This window comes from Uloborus diversus, chromosome 3, assembly GCF_026930045.1.
Source record: "Uloborus diversus isolate 005 chromosome 3, Udiv.v.3.1, whole genome shotgun sequence".
NCBI classification, from domain to species: domain Eukaryota; kingdom Metazoa; phylum Arthropoda; class Arachnida; order Araneae; family Uloboridae; genus Uloborus; species Uloborus diversus.
In genome coordinates this window covers 134,895,014-134,917,563 of record NC_072733.1, presented here as the reverse complement: position 1 = coordinate 134,917,563, position 22,550 = coordinate 134,895,014, and the positions used below count along the sequence as shown (strand labels likewise).

The 22,550-nt window shown below is 29.9% G+C and overlaps 1 protein-coding gene across 1 annotated transcript in view; it reads left to right on the top strand.

The window, feature by feature from the left end:
• The window catches only part of LOC129218954 (galactose-3-O-sulfotransferase 4-like), a 126,653-nt gene that overhangs the window by 97,006 nt on the left and 7,097 nt on the right, over positions 1–22,550 (top strand). The window contains exon 2 of the mRNA XM_054853273.1: positions 16,385–16,766. Coding sequence (XP_054709248.1) covers positions 16,385–16,766 — 382 coding nt within the window. The remainder of the gene's footprint in view (positions 1–16,384; positions 16,767–22,550) is intronic.

Here is a 22,550-nt window from a genome sequence, read left to right as displayed (position 1 = left end):
GTTAACCTGAATCCGTTTTTTAAAAGTAATTTTTCGAACGTAGACAAAATGTATTTTTTTTTTCAGCAGAAAGCAGAGGAGAGTAGTGTAAAAAGGCCGGTTTCCCTGCAGCAGGCGCAGCCGCGCAGCCGGCTGCGCCTGTGACCTCGCCTGGTTGCTCCTCCCCACCCCCTCCACCGCCTGCCAATCTTCCTCCCACCCCCTCCCACTCCCCCTCTCGACCTTGGGTTGATCTTCCTCCTGATAGCCGCCTCCCAGGGCCGCCGCGAGGACTCCTAGAAGGTTACGGGGGTTTTTCCCGCGTTTTTGAATATTTTCGCGCCTTTTTTTGGACTTTGTCGTTTTTCTAGTCATAGAAGACTAGGAGGTTTTTCATTTTTTGAATGGCAACGTCAAAGTTTTTGGTTGTTATGACAACCAGAGTTTTTTAGTTTTCAGTTGGCAACACTTGTTGCTATGCTTTAACTTTTGGATGGCAACTTTTAAGAACGTTCGTGGCGCCATCTATTGAGAGGTTGATTTTTTATTTCCGGACTTTTGAATATTTCTGCGAATTTAATTATTTTTATTTTTACAGAATGTCGCGGCCGGGAATCGAACACCCAAAACTTTGAGTTAGCAAAAACGTATGCTAACCACTATGCTATATTTTTCATTACTCTTTCAGTCTTAATGTGAATCTGTACCATGACAACGAATATTACAATTAAATTAATTTTAAAACCATCAGTTAATTTACTCTTTAGTACTAATCATGGCATATCATTAACTGAATTTCAGCTCATAATTGAAACTATCATCATTATTATTATTTTTCATAATAACAAAGTTTTCACTTAAGTAAAGATTTATTTAAATACAACCCATTCGAGATTTTAGATTTATTTCAATGCTTTGTGGACTTGAAATATATTTTAAACTTTGATTTTCTTTTTCATGCATTTCAAACTTTATCATTTTTATTTTTTCTAACTCGTTAAATTTTCTTAACTAATTTCTTTTTTCTTTGTCAAATTTACAAATAATTTTTCTAACTTGTAAAAATTTCGAAGAAATAATTTTCTTAACTAATTTTTTTTTTTTACTTTCATACAACAAAATATTTTTTCTTATTTGTTAAATTTTCTAAGAAATAATTAACTTAAATATTCTTTCATACATTTTGAACTTTAACGTTTTTTCCTGTCATTTAGCACTTTGATTTTTTTTTTTTTTCACTATTTTAGCGTTTTTCAATTATTTTCAGTCTTTAACTATTTTCTTAGCTTTTTAGTCTTTAACTAATTTCAAGCATTTCAGACTTAAATTATTTTTTCGTGATTTCGATTTTTTTTTTTTTTAGTATATTTTAGAGTTTGATCATTTTCTCGCTTGTTTTTACTTTATCGTTTTTTTTCCGATACTTTTAAACTTAGAAATTTTTCGCAATTAGTGACTGGAATTGAAACCTCAAATTTTTCGAAACATTATCAGGTCTACAATTTTCATCCAACTAATTTAATTTAAAAACTTGCAATCAATTTACTCTTAGTAGTAATTAACACTTATCATTAACAAATTTTTACGGATTTTAAAAAATCAACTTAATTAATTTTTTCCAGTAAGCAAATTTCGCACTCAAGTTACATTCCAACACTGCATATACGTTTCAAGAGTTTCATTGAATTTATCACATACCATTTAATTAACTCTAATAATTACTTTTTCATTAATACTTAACTTAATCATTTTATCATACATTTATTCCAGTTACAAAATTATGCTTAAAAGTTATTTATTTTTCTTAGCACAAGAGATTTTAACATGTTCCTACTAAAATGCTTTTCACTCTAGTTTGAGTTTACTAAAATAGCAACTCATTTACGATTTAGATTCATTTAATCGTCTTTGATTCTTTTTCATTATTATTATTTTACATTATCACATACGTTATTATTTTTATACATTTATCCATTTAATTTTAAAAAATCTACAATCAATTTACTCTTCGTATTAATTAACACTTATCACTATCAAATATTTTCATGAATTTTAAAAATTATCTTCTTAAATAATTTTTTACTGTAACCAAATTTCCCACTCAAGTTATATTTTATCACTACATATGCTTTTCATGAGTTTCATTTAATTTATCGCATTTCATTTAATTAACTCTAATAATTATTTTTTATCATCGATATTTAAGTTAATCATATTTTCCTTTATTTTTTTTTCATGCAAACACTCTTGATGGAATAAAACAAAATTTTCAACTTTCATGAATTAAATCCCCTCTGACTATTTTATTTTACTTTACCATACTTTACTATTTTACTTACTGCGTTTTACTATTTATCATTCATTACAGCTTTTCCAAAATATTACTTTACAACCAACTAATTTCATTAACAGAATTTTCATTACAATTCATAAATTTCACTTTTATTTAATTATTTTTACCTACGGTAAAATAAAACACATCACATAAAAAAGTTAAACATCAATGAAGAACCCAAGAAATGTTAAAATTATAAGTCGATGATCAAAACTTCATGTCACCAAATTTTAAAAATAGACTTACCGAAAAATAACTTCTACTGAAATTCATTTCAAAACTTGGAATCAATTTACTCTTAGCATTAATAAACACTTATCATTAAGAAATTTTCATGGATTTTAAAAAATCAACTTATATAATTTTTTTTCCAGTAAGCAAACTTCGCACTCAAGTTACATTTTATCACTACATATGCTTTTCAAGAGTTTTATTGAATTTATCACATTTTATTTAATTATTTTTTGATTAGTATTAAACTTAGTCATTTTATCGCTTAGTATTTAACTTAATCATTTTCTTGCTTGTTTTTACTCTATCGTTTTTTTTTCCCGTTATTTTTAAACTTAGAAATTTTTCACAATTAGTAACAGGAATCGAACCCACAAATTTTTCGAAACATTATCAGGTCTACAATTTTCATCCAACTAATTTAATTTAAAAACTTGCAATCAATTTACTCTTAGTAGTAATTAACACTTATCATTAACAAATTTTCACGATTTTAAAAAAATCAACTTATTTAATTTTTTTCCAGTAAGCAAATTTCGCACTCAAGTTACATTTCATCACTTTATATGATTTTCAAGAGTTTCATTTAATTTATCACATTTTATTTAATCAACTCTATTAATTATTTTTTGATTAGTATTTAACTTAGTCATTTTATCGCATAGTGTTTTACTTTATTATTATTTTTTTTTTCATACAAGCACTCTTGTTAGAATAAAACAAAATTTTCAACCTTCATGAATTAGAATCACTTTGACTATTTCATTTTCCCAATAATATTTTACTTTAACAACTAATTTCTTTAACAAAATCGATATCATTTATTTTAGTCTTTATCCTTTTCGAACGATACATTCAAATGGGCAGCTATACGTTAAATTAAGAAACTTAATCTAAAATTTGACAAATTAAGTTATAGCTAAATACTGACTAAAATTAAGTACAAAAGACTAACCTTTTTGGGGTGAAATCCCTCAAGTACCAGCTATCGCGAAGTTATTTAAAAACAGTAAATGAAATTGTAAAAAGTGGATTGTTAATTATAACTCAATCTCACAAATTACAACTACACGCATGTTTTATTTGAAATCGCTGCATACGGCTGTTTGCCCATCGTCGATTTGCAGAAGGCATGCCGTGAAATCGCAAATCAACTCGGCTGTTGAAAAAAACTACCGTAATCCTACAGCACTTCGGATCGTCCATACACACCGATGCGAATTGAGTAAATGACTTTATCAATATTTCTATCTACCCTTTACCGATAACAGATAACAAACCCCACGTGCGAGTATGATTCACCCCTTAGCAAGCACGTCTTGTATGTGATGTCACTGTTTCTGACCAATTAAAATTAGTTCACGTTTCTCAAATATCAAGCACATAGATCGACAATAGCCTAATGTCAGGTTTTCCAAACAAAATTTTAGATTTTAATTCGTAGTTTCGAATTAATTTCTTTTTCATTTCAAACTTATAAAAAAAAATTTCCAGCTTGTAAGAATATTTCTTTCAAAAACAGATTTTTGATTCAAAACAGTATTTTTTCAAACTTGTAATATTTTTCTACTTAGAAAATGAAATCAAAAATTTTTGTTTTCTTTAATCATATAAAATGTTTTTAAAAAATAATTTCTCAAACTTGTAATATTTTTCCACTAATTAAAAAAAAATCAATTTTTTTTTTCAATCATATAAAAATAAAATTTTAATCTTACAACAATAAATTTTTCCGCAAAAATATTTTTTTCAAATCAAAATAATAATAATAATAATATTTTTGTAACATATTATTTTTTTTCTTTTCAATCTTTTTTTTTTTTTGCAAAACTATTTTTCAAACATTTTCAAAAATTTTCAAACTTACAAAATAAAATTTTTTCAACTGAATCTTTAAACGAAATGATTTAATTAAATTTAAAACTCAATATCACTTTACTCTTAGTATTAATAACCAATAGCACTTAACCATTTACTCTTCGCACTCTAAGTATTAATTAACACACATGCATTATAAATAATAATAATGTTTAAGATGCTTACAAATCATCCACTCAAGCTTTCAAATATCCATCTAGCATGTTATTGTTCATTCGTGTGAGGGAACTTGTAATAAAACTTTACTCATCAACCGAAATTATAAGCGAAAATATCACATTTTTAGCACTTAATATAATCCTACAATTAACAAATTGGTTTTAACTTTGAATTTAAGAAAAATAAAAACTATTACACACTTAGTAACATATCTATCGATGTATATTATTTCATGACAAATCACAAATAGGTGAGGATCTTTTATCGATCATGTGACCAACTAAGTTAAGAAAGAGCGTCCTTATCTCATATGAGAATTTATAAGTCTTTAATATTTCTCTTTAATGTAAGTGTATTCATACGTACGAGTTTGTGTATGTGAATATAACTGTGTATTGTTTTTAAACCATTGACATGTTTAAGCTTTACGGTTCTAATTTTGATTTTCCACTTAGCATGTATTAAACTATAGAAATATCACAAAAATTATATTTTCATTCAGTCTTAATTACAAAACCATACAATAACATGAAGACAACACCGATAGTATAAAGATTACTTACAATAAAGTGCATATAAAAAATATATGTAAGAGTGATTTCAAAGTATAATCCATCAACCATATTCAACATCTCAATAAAAACACAAGTCTCTTTTAAAATGATAAACACAATTTATTCATACACACAGTAAAAGACAATTAAAAAAACTTACATCTTTAAGTAAAACTCTTCAAAACTTTCAAGCGTATTTTTAACATCGATTGCATCAAATAAATCAGACACATGACATTTTAAACATGGACTATCAACATTCAAAGTAACGAAGTCACGAGTCAAGTTTTCCCAATTAACATTAAAAAGAGCCTGTTCGAAAAAAGTGTCGAACTTTCGACCCCTTGTTAATGATTCACATTCATGCACTCTCATGTAAAAAATGAATCCATTTTTACAATCCACACATTCTTTTTTAGAAAGGTAGTTTATGTTGCATATGAGCTCATCAAATAGTCACTTACGTAGAGAATCAGCCAGTTTACCAACTTCTTGTGATGTATATGTGCTGATTTCATCACATCGACAATCACAGGGATATTTTTTCTCAATTTCCGAAAGGATGTACTCTTTTAGAGTATAAGTCATAAGTTTGTCTTTGACACTACGTGAGATACAAGGGGACGCGTAGCACAATTTGTCAATCTGGCTTTCCAAAAGTAGAACTCTATCAGGCATCAACTGGAACACTTCTCGTTTCAGTTTGAACAATCTTTGCACACTAACACAGATGTTACCATTCGCACTCGACTCTCCTTTTTTATAACAAAAGCGAAATCACGGTCTTCGATTAATTTTTGATTTATATTTTTACGTAGGCTTGAAATAAGTGATCTCCACACATCTGGTTCTAAGGAAACACCATCCTTAGTTGGTCGAAGAATACCATCTTTCCCACATGTATATCTTCTAATATGCACGCGTGTACGTTTCCGAAAAGTATTCACCTAAAGTGAAAATACAATCACCCAAGTGTATCATATCATCAGGCTGTGGAGAAGCCTCAGTGTTCATTTTCATGACATGGTCAATCACGTGTAATTGATCATGTCAATTTGCATGAGATGCGAAAACGTCATCGGCATTCGGTGTGATGTGAAAACCTGCTACCATCTTAAAATTACTCGTAGTAGGTCAGGATGAAGTTGGAAGTCAAAGTGTTGGCATTTTCTAAAAATCTGAATACTGTGGAAAACAACTCAATTCTGCTCAAAAGTTCGTGTGATATTCTATGACGTCAGTAGCAAGAGATTTATTTACACTTCTCATTGGTTAAAGTGAATATTCATTGGTTTATAGTGGATGTTTGGAGAATCATTTTCAGAGTGATTCTGAGCTTTGAAAGACGTCGTGAAATTTCATTCTATGTACTTAGGATTTTTCTTCACCCGCTAGTGTTAAAACCTAGTTTGATTTATTTTTTAAGTTCACAGGAAGTTGTTTTAGTATTGTGACTCTTAATCCTATGAGAGTTAAGAATGACTAACGCTGGTGAAAATCATTCTGAAACTTTGAAGCCTGAAGATGAACAGATGGGATGCAACGAACACTAAGAGTTGATGCCTGATAGAGTTCTACTTTTGGAAAGCCAGATTGACAAATTGTGCTACGCGTCCCCTTGTATCTCACGTAGTGTCAATGACAAACTTATGACTTATACTCTAAAAGAGTACATCCTTTCGGAAATTGAGAAAAAATATCCCTGTGATTGTCGATGTGATGAAATCAGCACATATACATCACAAGAAGTTGGTAAACTGGCTGATTCTCTACGTAAGTGACTATTTGATGAGCTCATATGCAACATAAACTACCTTTCTAAAAAAGAATGTGTGGATTGTAAAAATGGATTCATTTTTTACATGAGAGTGCATGAATGTGAATCATTAACAAGGGGTCGAAAGTTCGACACTTTTTTCGAACAGGCTCTTTTTAATGTTAATTGGGAAAACTTGACTCGTGACTTCGTTACTTTGAATGTTGATAGTCCATGTTTAAAATGTCATGTGTCTGATTTATTTGATGCAATCGATGTTAAAAATACGCTTGAAAGTTTTGAAGAGTTTTACTTAAAGATGTAAGTTTTTTTAATTGTCTTTTACTGTGTGTATGAATAAATTGTGTTTATCATTTTAAAAGAGACTTTTGTTTTTATTGAGATGTTGAATATGGTTGATGGATTATACTTTGAAATCACTCTTACATATATTTTTTATATGCACTTTATTGTAAGTAATCTTTATACTATCGGTGTTGTCTTCATGTTATTGTATGGTTTTGTAATTAAGACTGAATGAAAATATAATTTTTGTGATATTTCTATAGTTTAATACATGCTAAGTGGAAAGTCAAAATTAGAACCGTAAAGCTTAAACATGTCAATGGTTTAAAAACAATACACAGTTATATTCACATACACAAACTCGTACGTATGAATACACTTACATTAAAGAGAAATATTAAAGACTTATAAATTCTCATATGAGATAAGGACGCTCTTTCTTAACTTAGTTGGTCACATGATCGATAAAAGATCCTCACCTATTTGTGATTTGTCATGAAATAATATACATCGATAGATATGTTACTAAGTGTGTAATAGTTTTTATTTTTCTTAAATTCAAAGTTAAAACCAATTTGTTAATTGTAGGATTATATTAAGTGCTAAAAATGTGATATTTTCGCTTATAATTTCGGTTGATGAGTAAAGTTTTATTACAAGTTCCCTCACACGAATGAACAATAACATGCTAGATGGATATTTGAAAGCTTGAGTGGATGATTTGTAAGCATCTTAAACATTATTATTATTTATAATGCATGTGTGTTAATTAATACTTAGAGTGCGAAGAGTAAATGGTTAAGTGCTATTGGTTATTAATACTAAGAGTAAAGTGATATTGAGTTTTAAATTTAATTAAATCATTTCGTTTAAAGATTCAGTTGAAAAATTTTTATTTTGTAAGTTTGAAAATTTTTGAAAATTTTTGAAAAATAGTTTTGCAAAAAAAAAAAAAAAAAAAGATTGAAAAGAAAAAAAAATAATATGTTACAAAAATATTATTATTATTATTATTTTGATTTGAAAAAAATATTTTTGCGGAAAAATTTATTGTTGTAAGATTAAAAATTTATTTTTATATGATTGAAAAAAAAATTGATTTTTTTTTAATTAGTGGAAAAATATTACAAGTTTGAGAAATTATTTTTTAAAAACATTTTATATGATTAAAGAAAACAAAAATTTTTGATTTCATTTTCTAAGTAGAAAATATTACAAGTTTGAAAAAATACTGTTTTGAATCAAAAATCTGTTTTTGAAAGAAATATTCTTACAAGCTGGAAATTTTTTTTATAAGTTTGAAATGAAAAAGAAATTAATTCGAAACTACGAATTAAAATCTAAAATTTTGTTTGGAAAACCTGACATTAGGCTATTGTCGATCTATGTGCTTGATATTTGAGAAACGTGAACTAATTTTAATTGGTCAGAAACAGTGACATCACTTACAAGACGTGCTTGCTAAGGGGTGAATCATACTCGCACGTGGGGTTTGTTATCTGTTATCGGTAAAGGGTAGATAGAAATATTGTTAAAGTCATTTACTCAATTCGCATCGGTGTGTATGGACGATCCGAAGTGCTGTAGGATTACGGTAGTTTTTTTCAACAGCCGAGTTGATTTGCGGTTTCACGGCATGCCTTCTGCAAATCGACGATGGGCAAACAGCCGTATGCAGCGATTTCAAATAAAACATGCGTGTAGTTGTAATTTGTGAGATTGAGTTATAATTAACAATCCACTTTTTACAATTTCATTCACTGTTTTTAAATAACTTCGCGATAGCTGGTACTTGAGGGATTTCACCCCAAAAAGGTTAGTCTTTTGTACTTAATTTTAGTCAGTATTTAGCTATAACTTAATTTGTCAAATTTTAGATTAAGTGTCTTAATTTAACGTATAGCTTCCCATTTGAATGTATCGTTCGAAAAGGATAAAGACTAAAATAAATGATATCGATTTTGTTAAAGAAATTAGTTGTTAAAGTAAAATATTATTGGGAAAATGAAATAGTCAAAGTGATTCTAATTCATGAAGGTTGAAAATTTTGTTTTATTCTAACAAGAGTGCTTGTATGAAAAAAAAAATAATAATAAAGTAAAACACTATGCGATAAAATGACTAAGTTAAATACTAATCAAAAAATAATTAATACAGTTGATTAAATAAAATGTGATAAATTAAATGAAACTCTTGAAAAGCATATAAAGTGATGAAATGTAACTTGAGTGCGAAATTTGCTTACTGGAAAAAAATTAAATAAGATGATTTTTTTAAAATCGTGAAAATTTGTTAATGATAAGTGTTAATTACTACTAAGAGTAAATTGATTGCAAGTTTTTAAATTAAATTAGTTGGATGAAAATTGTAGACCTGATAATGTTTCGAAAAATTTGTGGGTTCGATTCCTGTTACTAATTGTGAAAAATTTCTAAGTTTAAAAATAACGGGAAAAAAAAACGATAGAGTAAAAACAAGCAAGAAAATGATTAAGTTAAATACTAAGCGATAAAATGACTAAGTTTAATACTAATCAAAAAATAATTATTACAGTTGATTAAATAAAATGTGATAAATTCAATAAAACTCTTGAAAAGCATATGTAGTGATAAAATGTAACTTGAGTGCGAAATTTGCTTACTGGAAAAAAAATTATATAAGTTGATTTTTTAAAATCCATGAAAATTTCTTAATGATAAGTGTTTATTAATGCTAAGAGTAAATTGATTCCAAGTTTTGAAATGAATTTCAGTAGAAGTTATTTTTCGGTAAGTCTATTTTTAAAATTTGGTGACATGAAGTTTTGATACTCGACTTATAATTTTAACATTTCTTGGGTTCTTCATTGATGTTTAACTTTTTTATGTGATGTGTTTTATTTTACCGTAGGTAAAAATAATTAAATAAAAGTGAAATTTATGAATTGTAATGAAAATTCTGTTAATGAAATTAGTTGGTTGTAAAGTAATATTTTGGAAAAGCTGTAATGAATGATAAATAGTAAAACGCAGTAAGTAAAATAGTAAAGTATGGTAAAGTAAAATAAAATAGTCAGAGGGGATTTAATTCATGAAAGTTGAAAATTTTGTTTTATTCCATCAAGAGTGTTTGCATGAAAAAAAAATAAAGGAAAATATGATTAACTTAAATATCGATGATAAAAAATAATTATTAGAGTTAATTAAATGAAATGCGATAAATTAAATGAAACTCATGAAAAGCATATGTAGTGATAAAATATAACTTGAGTGGGAAATTTGGTTACAGTAAAAAATTATTTAAGAAGATAATTTTTAAAATTCATGAAAATATTTGATAGTGATAAGTGTTAATTAATACGAAGAGTAAATTGATTGTAGATTTTTTAAAATTAAATGGATAAATGTATAAAAATAATAACGTATGTGATAATGTAAAATAATAATAATGAAAAAGAATCAAAGACGATTAAATGAATCTAAATCGTAAATGAGTTGCTATTTTAGTAAACTCAAACTAGAGTGAAAAGCATTTTAGTAGGAACATGTTAAAATCTCTTGTGCTAAGAAAAATAAATAACTTTTAAGCATAATTTTGTAACTGGAATAAATGTATGATAAAATGATTAAGTTAAGTATTAATGAAAAAGTAATTATTAGAGTTAATTAAATGGTATGTGATAAATTCAATGAAACTCTTGAAACGTATATGCAGTGTTGGAATGTAACTTGAGTGCGAAATTTGCTTACTGGAAAAAATTAATTAAGTTGATTTTTTAAAATCCGTAAAAATTTGTTAATGATAAGTGTTAATTACTACTAAGAGTAAATTGATTGCAAGTTTTTAAATTAAATTAGTTGGATGAAAATTGTAGACCTGATAATGTTTCGAAAAATTTGAGGTTTCAATTCCAGTCACTAATTGCGAAAAATTTCTAAGTTTAAAAGTATCGGAAAAAAAACGATAAAGTAAAAACAAGCGAGAAAATGATCAAACTCTAAAATATACTAAAAAAAAAAAAATCGAAATCACGAAAAAATAATTTAAGTCTGAAATGCTTGAAATTAGTTAAAGACAAAAAAGCTAAGAAAATAGTTAAAGACTGAAAATAATTGAAAAACGCTAAAATAGTGAAAAAAAAAAATCAAAGTGCTAAATGACAGGAAAAAACGTTAAAGTTCAAAATGTATGAAAGAATATTTAAGTTAATTATTTCTTAGAAAATTTAACAAATAAGAAAAAATATTTTGTTGTATGAAAGTAAAAAAAAAAATTAGTTAAGAAAATTATTTCTTCGAAATTTTTACAAGTTAGAAAAATTATTTGTAAATTTGACAAAGAAAAAAGAAATTAGTTAAGAAAATTTAACAAGTTAGAAAAAATAAAAATGATAAAGTTTGAAATGCATGAAAAAGAAAATCAATGTTTAAAATATATTTCAAGTCCACAAAGCATTGAAATAAATCTAAAATCTCGAATGGGTTGTATTTAAATAAATCTTTACTTAAGTGAAAACTTTGTTATTATGAAAAATAATAATAATGATGATAGTTTCAATTATGAGCTGAAATTCAGTTAATGATATGCCATGATTAGTACTAAAGAGTAAATTAACTGATGGTTTTAAAATTAATTCAATTGTAATATTCGTTGTCATGGTACAGATTCACATTAAGACTGAAAGAGTAATGAAAAATATAGCATAGTGGTTAGCATACGTTTTTGCTAACTCAAAGTTTGGGTGTTCGATTCCCGGCCGCGACATTCTGTAAAAATAAAAATAATTAAATTCGCAGAAATATTCAAAAGTCCGGAAATAAAAAATCAACCTCTCAATAGATGGCGCCACGAACGTTCTTAAAAGTTGCCATCCAAAAGTTAAAGCATAGCAACAAGTGTTGCCAACTGAAAACTAAAAAACCCTGGTTGTCATAACAACCAAAAACTTTGACGTTGCCATTCAAAAAATGAAAAACCTCCTAGTCTTCTATGACTAGAAAAACGACAAAGTCCAAAAAAAGGCGCGAAAATATTCGAAAACGCGGGAAAAAACCCCGTAACCTTCCAGGAGTCCTCGCGGCGGCCCTGGGAGGCGGCTATCAGGAGGAAGATCAACCCAAGGTCGAGAGGGGGAGTGGGAGGGGGTGGGAGGAAGATTGGCAGGCGGTGGAGGGGGTGGGGAGGAGCAACCAGGCGAGGTCACAGGCGCAGCCCGCTGCGCGGCTGCGCCTGTTGCAGGGAAACCGGCCTTTTTACACTACTGAGGAGTAGAAAATGATTTCTTACGAATGACGTTGATAATAATTTTAATGTTTTATATCGCAGTCGCACAAATAAAAAATTAAAGGTTTACTGAGTGAGTCAAAGATTTAAAAAAAGGAAGAACACCCTTCGATTAACAGTCAACTTATCCGAATGATAACTGTAGCCTGCATAAAGTAGTCGAAACACCAAGTAACATTCCCACTGCATTTATTTTATTACGTTTGTATGTTATGAGTACATGTAATGCGTAATACTAATATAAATTTGATATTATGTCGGACAGCCCAAACTTGCCCGAAGTTCATATAGTTTATAGCCGAACGCTCTACCGAAAAAAACTTATCAATTTAACCGAACAGCTAAGTCCAGTGCTTTTAAGCTTTATTAAAATATAAACACACACACAGGCTTTTTTTTTTTTTTTTTGCCGAAAGCGACGTAAAAAAATGGAAAACTGCATTAGAACTTTGCTTTAAAAAAAATGCATAAGAACTACAGGCTGCATCAAGGTTTTGAAACAGCAAGGGGCGTTTTCGCAAACTTGATTTTTCGAACGTAAGTCTATTTTTCGTCATTAGCCAGCCTGATAAGTTTTAAAATGTGAGGGGAATAATATATATTTATAAGATATTGAAGAAAAATATTTTTATTTTTGAAAATTTTTACAATTTGTAACCGCAGGCTGCTTGAACCGTTATAACTTAGATGGCAGCACGTGTTCATCTTTTAACAGCACGGTTAAAATACAAAATAAATTGAATTATGCTCTTTTTTAAGCGTAGCTTTTCGAATGTAGTAAAAATGTGATAAGCTATTTGTTTTTTTTTTTTTTTTTTGCTAAAAGAAGAAAAAATATATATTTTACTCTTCAAATTGAGGCAGTAATTTTTTTATTTGTACAAAGAGTGAAAAACTCATTAGTAGAATATATATTTCAATATACGATTTATTATTTTTTTCCAAACAAAAAACGATTCTATTTTAGTCTAAAATCTTAAACCTGTTACTTATATTTTCGCTTACATTATGCTTTAATTTTCTAACCAGAGCCAAAGCTTAAAAAAAAAAAAAAAAAAAAAAAGAAAACGTACATTTCAGAAGTAATTTAGCACAAAGTCACATCAAGTTTTCATAAGAGCAAGGAGCGTTACCTTCTCATTTATTCTATTTCCTCATATTTGTTATTCACTTAATTAAGTGTTAATGTTATGCACGATAGTTCTCTAATTTTTTGATGCAGATTGTCCGGACGTGGGCCCGAACACGCATTCTCCTGGTTACGAGGAGAACGCTCTGCCGATCAGGCTATTCAGCTCTGTCGGTCATAGTGCAAGTTAAAGTTATAATTGCTTTGTTACAATTTAAAAAGGTTTAATGTCGGCTACTAGATACTACTGCGGGGCTTTCTGTATTACGCGCTACACCGCGGAAAGTGGTCACATTCACTTAAGGTGAAAGAAAACGACTACCTGGTAGAAGAAAAATAATTACTGGTTTGAAATCAGCATGCTTATTTTTCAGCTCTAAAACAGCTCAAACATTTAACTCAGCAAAAACTGTTAAAAATTGTTCCCCTGAGTGAATTAATTTTGTATCTCCATTCTTCTGATGGGGTATGCTTTTCTCACTTAAAAATGAGTGTATTGAATGATTTATCAGTATATTTCTCTTAGACCTGAAGCAGCAACAGCTAATTCAAAGGTGGTAAAACATTTTACTACAGACACTTTAGTTTCCTGAATTTAGTGAAAAGTCATTTCCTATTGCCGTATAAAGGGTTGAATAAACTCGATTCTTATCGATTAAGTAAATTATGCTTTACAATATGGACTAAAACTGTCAAACTGTTTTTATTTGATCAATAACTGATTTATTAAATATAAAATAATAAACAACAAGTAAAATAAAAAACATTATTTTTTTTTCACAAAAAAAGCAAAGGAAAGGCATGCTCTATGTAATAAAATTTAATTACTAAACTAAAAAAGAAACAATATTTCAAAATATAACTGTCGCGGTTTAAAATAAAAATCATAGCGTTCTGTAAGTTATTTAAGGGACTTCGCGCGAGCGCATTCATTCTTTTTTTAAATGAAAATGAATTTTAGTTCATTCTACTCACAACTAAGGTAACATTTTTTTTTTTTACTTGAAATGATCAACTAGCGCGAAAGTTTTTTTTTCCCTCAAGATGTTTGATTTTTCTGAGTAATATAGATTTATTGAAATTACTTTTTCTGTTTTGGTTGATTACTCTTATCTTTTGAAACACATATGTTTCTGAAATGATTACTAAAACGAGATGGCCTAGACTTGGTATATTAAAGTCAGGCAGGAGATTAAGTTTGAATACCTGTACGCGTGCAACGGTTCTTGATTTTTTTTTTTTCCTCAAGTTACTAGCACCGATATTTCAAAAAATAAAAATTATTTATAAACTTAGATCGTACTCAGTGAAACTGAATAAGATGAGTTAGGTTAAGTACTTTTTTCAAGTTTTATTTATTTATTAAACTTCAGTATAATATGAATCTACAAATAAAACGTGGTGGAAATTTGAAAGTCTATTTAAAAGCGATGAAATTATTGGGAACTCAAGTGCCAAATGAATGTCAACAAAAAAATGTAAATATTTAACATATTACACCCCCATTAAAAAAGTACTTAAGAAAAATTATGTAACTAGCTCTCCCGTGCGAAGTATTCGCGCTCAATAGTGGCAATTCAAAAACACGATTTGTATTCCAAAGAACAGCCAAAATGTGAATTGTTTGTTTGACTTTCGCCGATGGCGTTAAAAAAAAATAAATAAAAAATAAAAATAAATAAAAAAAAAAACCTTCAAAGCGATGCCTTACGTTTATAGTTTTATGATGCATTAAGGAAACACCCACAGAACAAAACAAATAAATTTTGAATTTTGTGACATTGAATCAAAATATATTTTTCGCAATCACGAATTCTATAGGGCCCTACTCATTGGGTCTCGTATTTGTACTAATGGCTTTTATCGCAACCATTATTTGAATTCAAGATGTCAAAATTCAAATGAAGTACAGGGGCTGGATATTATGTGCTGGATGCTGGATGTTGTGTACTGGATACTGTTTCCGCGGAAAAAGGATTGTGTAAAGCCGAGAAGACGTGCATTATAAACATAGAAAAATAAAACTCAAAGGACGCGGACGTCATTCAACGGTCAAGTGAAATCAATAAGCAATTCGCAATTGATCAAAAAAGTTACGAATTAAATTTATGGTACTGGTTTTCATGCAGCAACGCAACTGTGGTTCAGAATCCCGCAACGGAGCTTAAATTATATATTTTTGGAAATTTGTGTCAGAATTCACCCGAGGAAAAAAAGTTATTCAAAAAAGGCATTTTCTGGCCCATGGGGGATATAATCCACGATATTCGCGCTATTTACACGACGCTCAAACCGAGTTATTAAGGCCTTTCTTTCAGAATGCTATACCTTGAAAATATGATTAACCTTAATTAAAGCAGTCACAAAGCATTTTTTTTTCTTTTTTTTTTCGCTAAAAGCGGTGAAAAAAACTTTTAAGATTAATAATTTAATACTTATCAATCCTCATAATTTAATCCTTATTTATGAGGTTTTATGAGTTATTGAGGAAGTTACAACTTTCTCACAAAAAAAAGAAAAAAAAAACAATATTGAGAACACAATACGTACTACACGATAACTATAAATAATTTAATACTGAAATAAATATGCCTCAAATGCTATTAGTTGCTGCAATATTATTATTTTTAAATTTCGCTATTAGGTCTTATTTATCGTTTTTCATTTAAAAAAAAAACTTAGAAAAATATTTAAACGTGCCGGTTTTTGAGTGCTCAAACCAAGTAACAAAAAGTGGTTATTTTTTGTGACTTTATACTGATTTGATTCTAAACAATATGATTTTATTCTTCCAGATGGACGGATGCAACAGAAGAAACTTCTTCCATAAGAACAATACCTTGTTCACCAAGAGACAATGTTGTGTTTTTAAAAATGCATAAATGTGCAAGTACAAGTGTTCAAAATATTTTGATGCGTTATGCTCACCAAAGAAACTTAACTGTTGTGGTTCCTGTGCTTCCAAAAAATCACGCTTTCTCTCTACTATTGCCTTTTCAAGCTGAAGTGGTTCATGGTGCTCCATGGCAAAATCTTGGATATAACATAATATGCCATCACATGGTGTTCAATAAGGCTGCTATTGAGAAGATAATGCCAAAAGATTCAGTTTATATTACCATACTCAGAGAACCAGTGAGCATGTTCGAATCTTTGTACGAATATGGTGAATTAGAGGTAAAATACACAAAATTTCTGTCTCTACTCTCATTCTCCTTCAATATACACTATAAGATGACAAAAGTCATGGGATAGATACTAATATCGTATCATACTTCGTTTTGCCAGGCGAAGTGCAGATATTTGATGTGGCAAGAACTCAAAATTATCTGTGGAGGTCCCCTGCAGAAACATGCCCATGCTGCTTCTATACTGCCGTGTGCAGGTGAACGGCAGTATCTGCAGAAATGAGTTTTCGAGATATTTGAAGAAACGCGTTTTGGATTCAACTAACAATAGGGGAACGTTGGAATTAGACGTCTTTTTCGCACCTTTTTTTCAGCGGAAACCAAATAAGCCAGCTTGTACAGTAAAGATAACGTACAATAGATGACGAAAATGCAAAAAAAAAAAAAAAAAAGAAAAATGAAAAACTTGCAGTTACTGCCCTTTACCTGCACACGGCAATATAGATGTCCATAGTTGAAAAACGTTGCCGGTGTGGGATTTTGTGCACTCTCTCAATTAAGTCCGATAAATATTGGATAGGATTTATATCTGGCGATTCGCTGCAATGATTCAGAATGTTTCTCTAGTTAATCGCTAACAGTTGTGCCCCGGTGACATGGCCTAATTTCATCGCCATTTGGATACATGAAGCTCATGAATGGCTGGATGGGGTTTCTAATTAGCTGAAAAAATCAGTGATCGATGTATTTGAACCAGAGGACTCAGTTTGTGCCAAGCAAAAGCAGCTCACACCATTATGGGGTCAACATCAACTTGCGCTGCGCTTTTTGACGACTTAAGTACGTGGTTTTTTGGGTACTGTGCCACAATCTAGCGCTACCACCAGCAGCTCTAACAACACTGTTAAAAAAATTTCCTGAAAATAACGGATAAAGTACCGGCAGCAAAGTTGCCGTAAATATTACGTTTCCGTTAAATTATTTTCCGTGACTTAACAGAAGTTCCATTTCTCATTTCTCCGTTTAGTTCTGTTCATCCATTTATAAATTTTCCGTGATTTAACGAAAATTCCATTTCTCTTCTTCCCGTTGATCTATTTTTCCGTTTTTAAATTTTCCGTTCATCTCTTTTTCCGTTTTTAAATTTTCTGTGTCTTTACAGAATTTTCGGTTCTTGATTTTTCGTTGCACTATTTTTTCGTTTTTCATTTTCACATATTTTACTGAAATTTCATTCTCGTTTTTTTATTCTATCTTTAAAATGATATATGTATAATAGAAAAATAGATAACCGTTCAAAAACTATTATTTTTTAATTTGTATTTATTACTAAAATATATTTTAAGTGAAAATTTTGCTTGAAAACTTACCTACCATACACCTTCAGATGAATCAAATTAATCAAATAGTACAAGCAGAAAAATTGATGGATTTGATTATGACACCAATTGTCCCTGCTGATACTGTTCGATATTCTCTTCATCGTACATTGTCTGGGGTGGCATGGAAAAGCATATATGAAAAATAGAATATTTTTATTTGAAGAATGAGTCAAATAAAATACCACTAAAAACCTGTTGACTTTATCATGGAATAATATACCTGATTGGAGAGTATACCAATTTACTGTGTTTAAAAGCAGAATAATTGACATACACGTGAAGAATTTTTGACTCAGATGATGTATACCCCCCCCCCCGGTGATTTCCGCATTTTTCACTCATTGGAATAGCAACATAGATTTTTAGTGCATAATCATTATACTTAGGCTAAACATATCAATCAATTCGTTTTACCCGAAATGTTTTTACAAGAAACTTGCAATAATCTCAAATAAGTTGTTGGATGAGATCCTAATAAAATAAATTAAGTAATTTATATTTATTATTAGAAATGAAATCCCGAAAGGAGTAATGAATATTTCCAGATTTCTAAGTAGTCAAGAAAACTTATTCTTGTCAAAATTTTAATCGTATTTTCAAAGATTGACAATCTACTATGCCTTTTCGCAAAAAATATAACAATAAGAAATACTTTTATTTAGAGATTTAAAATGTTTACTTTCAATCAGCCAAAAAAAAAAAAACTGAGTGATTTTTTTCTGTCTTGCTCGTAACCACGATAATCTCCGGTTGATACGAAATGTTGGCATTTAATGTTTTAATGACTTTCAAAAGAATACAATGCGTTAGAGCAAAAACAATAACGTTATAATAGTTCTATAAATTCTAAATCAGCTACCATCCAAATTCTATCAAATGCATATTAACAAGAAAAATACATTTGTATATTAACATATACAAAGATATTCAACAATACTTACATGTGACCAGCGGTGCTAAATTTAAGTATCTCCATTGCATCTAGATACAAGTAGTCCAATAAATAGCCTTTATTTTAAATGGATAACACGAGATCCTAAAACTATTCTCTCCGCTAGAACACACAATATGACTAACGAATAGAATTGTTCGAAGTATTGAGCAAAATAATACACCGCAATAATATTCTGATACTGACTCAGTAAAATCCACAACAAATCACCGGGGGGATCAAAACACATCTGCCTGTCTGAAAATGGCGCGATCATTTTTTCCAAACCTACAAAGCCTAAAGGAGTAAAAACAATTTCGACATACGAGTATATTACTCTCCAGACATGAAATAGCAAGCTATCTATTTTGTCTACAACATCTGAGATGTTATCTAAATAAGCTTTTAATTAACAACATGTAACAGTGCGATTTAATAAGCACAATCAAAAAGTGACGTTTATCATAACTTGAAGGCTAATCAGAATACTAACAAAGTACAGCACAGCGGCAACCCTAAAAATGGAAAATTTCCATTTTCGTTATTTTCTTTCGTGATATTTCTGTTTTTGTAAGGAAAAAATACGTTTTGAAGCTATTACGGAAATATTCTGTTAAAATCTGTTAGAAGACTACCTGAATTTTCAGGGTTTTTTTAACAGTGTAATTGAAATCATGACTCATCTCAGCGAGTCAAAGTTTTCTAGTCGTCTAGGGTCCAACCGATATTTTCAGGAGCCCAAGAGAAGCGCTTCAGGTGATGTCACGCTGTTAGTAAAGGCACTCGAGTTCAGGGTCTTTGGAAGGAGACTAGGGTTGGACTATCTCCCGAAACAGGTTGTGGGGGAATGAAATTGGTGACGTAGCTCCGGAAGCACTCGCGGAGCACTTTAAGACGATTTCAATAGGAAATGGCATTGCTTCGCTCCTATTTTTGGACATAAAAGCATAATTCGAAAAAAAAAATTATGTCTTCGTGTCTTAATTTACCTTCTTTGATACTAGTGTCTCACCCATATTTTACGAGAATTATTTTGAATTCGAATAAAATGGAAGAACAAAATTTGATCATGAGTGATTTCAAGCGATAATTATTATGAAACTAAACCAAGTTTGACTACAACTTAAAATAATTTTATTAGAAGAAAATGGTAATCTATTTGAGTCATTAAATTCGTAAACTACTACAAAAAATCTTTTCCTGATTTGGAAGAGAAATTACTGTTATTCATTTACTTTAAAGTTTATCTTCAAAAAATTGTAGAAGAGAGAAAGAATCATTATTAATATTAATTATATAATAAATTAATATTAATTCTAAGAAGTAAAAAACGAATTTTTCAATGAATAATGATTGAATTTAATAATATATAGCAACTATATTAGTTCAAAATAGTTATATATTTACATTTATAAAATATATACAACAACATAGAGGGAAAAATACAAACACTCAGAAACTGATTACCACATGGTAATACTTCATTTATACGTCTTTTATGAAAGAAATTAAATATCTCATGAAGCATTTTTAAAGCAATTACTGTTATTACAAGCAGATATTTCCCAAGTACTGTTACTCTTGTATAATGGAAAGATTTTGTAACTACTATGTTGATTCAAAATGCAAATAGCTGTGTACATAAATGACTACAATAAATACATATATTAAAATATTTTTGCAGAATATTAAAATAACTATAGAGGAATAAGTACGGAATATCAGAAGCTGGTTGGTACATAACGTTTCTTTAATAACCCCCCAAAAAAATTATCCTATGAAATATTTTTAAGATCAAACCTTTACTTTAAACTGATATTTCCAAGAACTATTGGCTATGACTTTTCAAATGGATATCACTGATGAACATTCAAAGTATGATCAACCATGTAGTTACTGATGTTTATGATTCAAATAAATGAAATAAGCTATAATAAATACATATACTAAAATAATTGCATTTGTAGAATATATGCGTAACTGTAGATGGAAAAATATGCGTTATACGAAACTGAACATCAAAGAGATGCACAGCCAACCCTTTCATGTTTTCGACTTGATGCTCAATTGAAGAAATTTCGAACTTATGTTAAGCAATTTTTGTTAAATGTTTTGCTTCTTGTGTACAGGTAAGTATGTTTCATAATAAGATTTTAAACTCGAAAAAAAATAAAGAATAACCACTCAGGTACACAACTATAAAACGGAAATAATTATGAAGCGATACGAATTGAAATGAAAAGATGCACAAGTCATCAAATATATGCATATTTTTTATTAATCTCCAATTAATTTACATTCTTAAATAATTTCATTCAATAAACATCATAGATTATGAAATAACAAAAAAGTGCATAACATTTCGAATTCATAGGTAATTTTTAAAAAACCACTCTGAAATCCATAACTATTCAGGGGCGGACAGGATTCCCCAAGATAGAACCAACCTTGACTCCCAAAGGTTTAAAAAAAAAAAAAACCTCGAAAGCCCACAGGTTTAAAGGGGGGGGGGGACACCCCTAAAGCGAACAGGTTTTAGTCCGTAAAAAATTAAATAAAATAAATAAACTGAAGGTACACAGGTTCAAAGGATGAAATAAAAACTGAGCTTAGGTTTGAGGAAGGAAGAAAAAAAAAGAGAAGAGGCTCAGGATTAAAGGGGTGCAAAAAAAAAAAAAAAAAAAAAGAAAGAAAGAATGAATGAAAAAAAAAACAAAAAAAAAAAACGAAGTCACACAAATTTGAGGGTGCAAAAAAGAAAATAATAACGAAGGTGCACTGAGGGCGCATCGGCCGGCGGGCCCGTCCGCTCCTATCACTGTTTGTCTCCTTTTTTTCCAATTATACCAAAACCTATGTTGCAGCTGCTCTTAATTTCCGTCATTAGTTATTTTATTTTTGCTTCTGTATTTTAAATTCATTATAAACACCCCCCCCCCCTCACCGAACGAAAAAGGGAAAACTATATAGGAAGGAATACTAAGAATTAAAGAATTTATTTCAAAGCACTGGGATAGTTTTTGAAAAATAATTTAAATGAAGTATGAAAAATTCTCCTGTTTCTTGGAAATGTCATGCCCAGGGCACGGGCAAGGGGAGCCCGTGCGATAAACAGTGCGAGCAGAAAAATTAAAATTGAAGATGCAAACCAGTATTGAGCTATGGAAATACGCAAGTCAGTGCTTCCAGGATGACGTCAGAGACGGCCGTTTTCCCCCTCCTTTAAGCCCTGGTTTCCTAGAAGCGAAATCACCGAGCTTTGACGTTGCTGCTCGGCGTGACGCTGAAATCAAAGTCAAGTGATTCCGGCGTACCACTCACAACGCCGATTTTGCTCGGGCGCGCATGCGCAGGAGAATCAAGTTTTCCTCTCTGCGAGAAGCGACGCCGAAGGTCGGCGATTCCCTCCTAGGAAACCAATGCTTAAGCCATGAAGCGGCGAAACTAGAAGATCAAACACACGGTCCCATCCTCCTTTTCCAACACCCTGACTCGAGTTGGTCTTTTGCTGCCGTAGCTC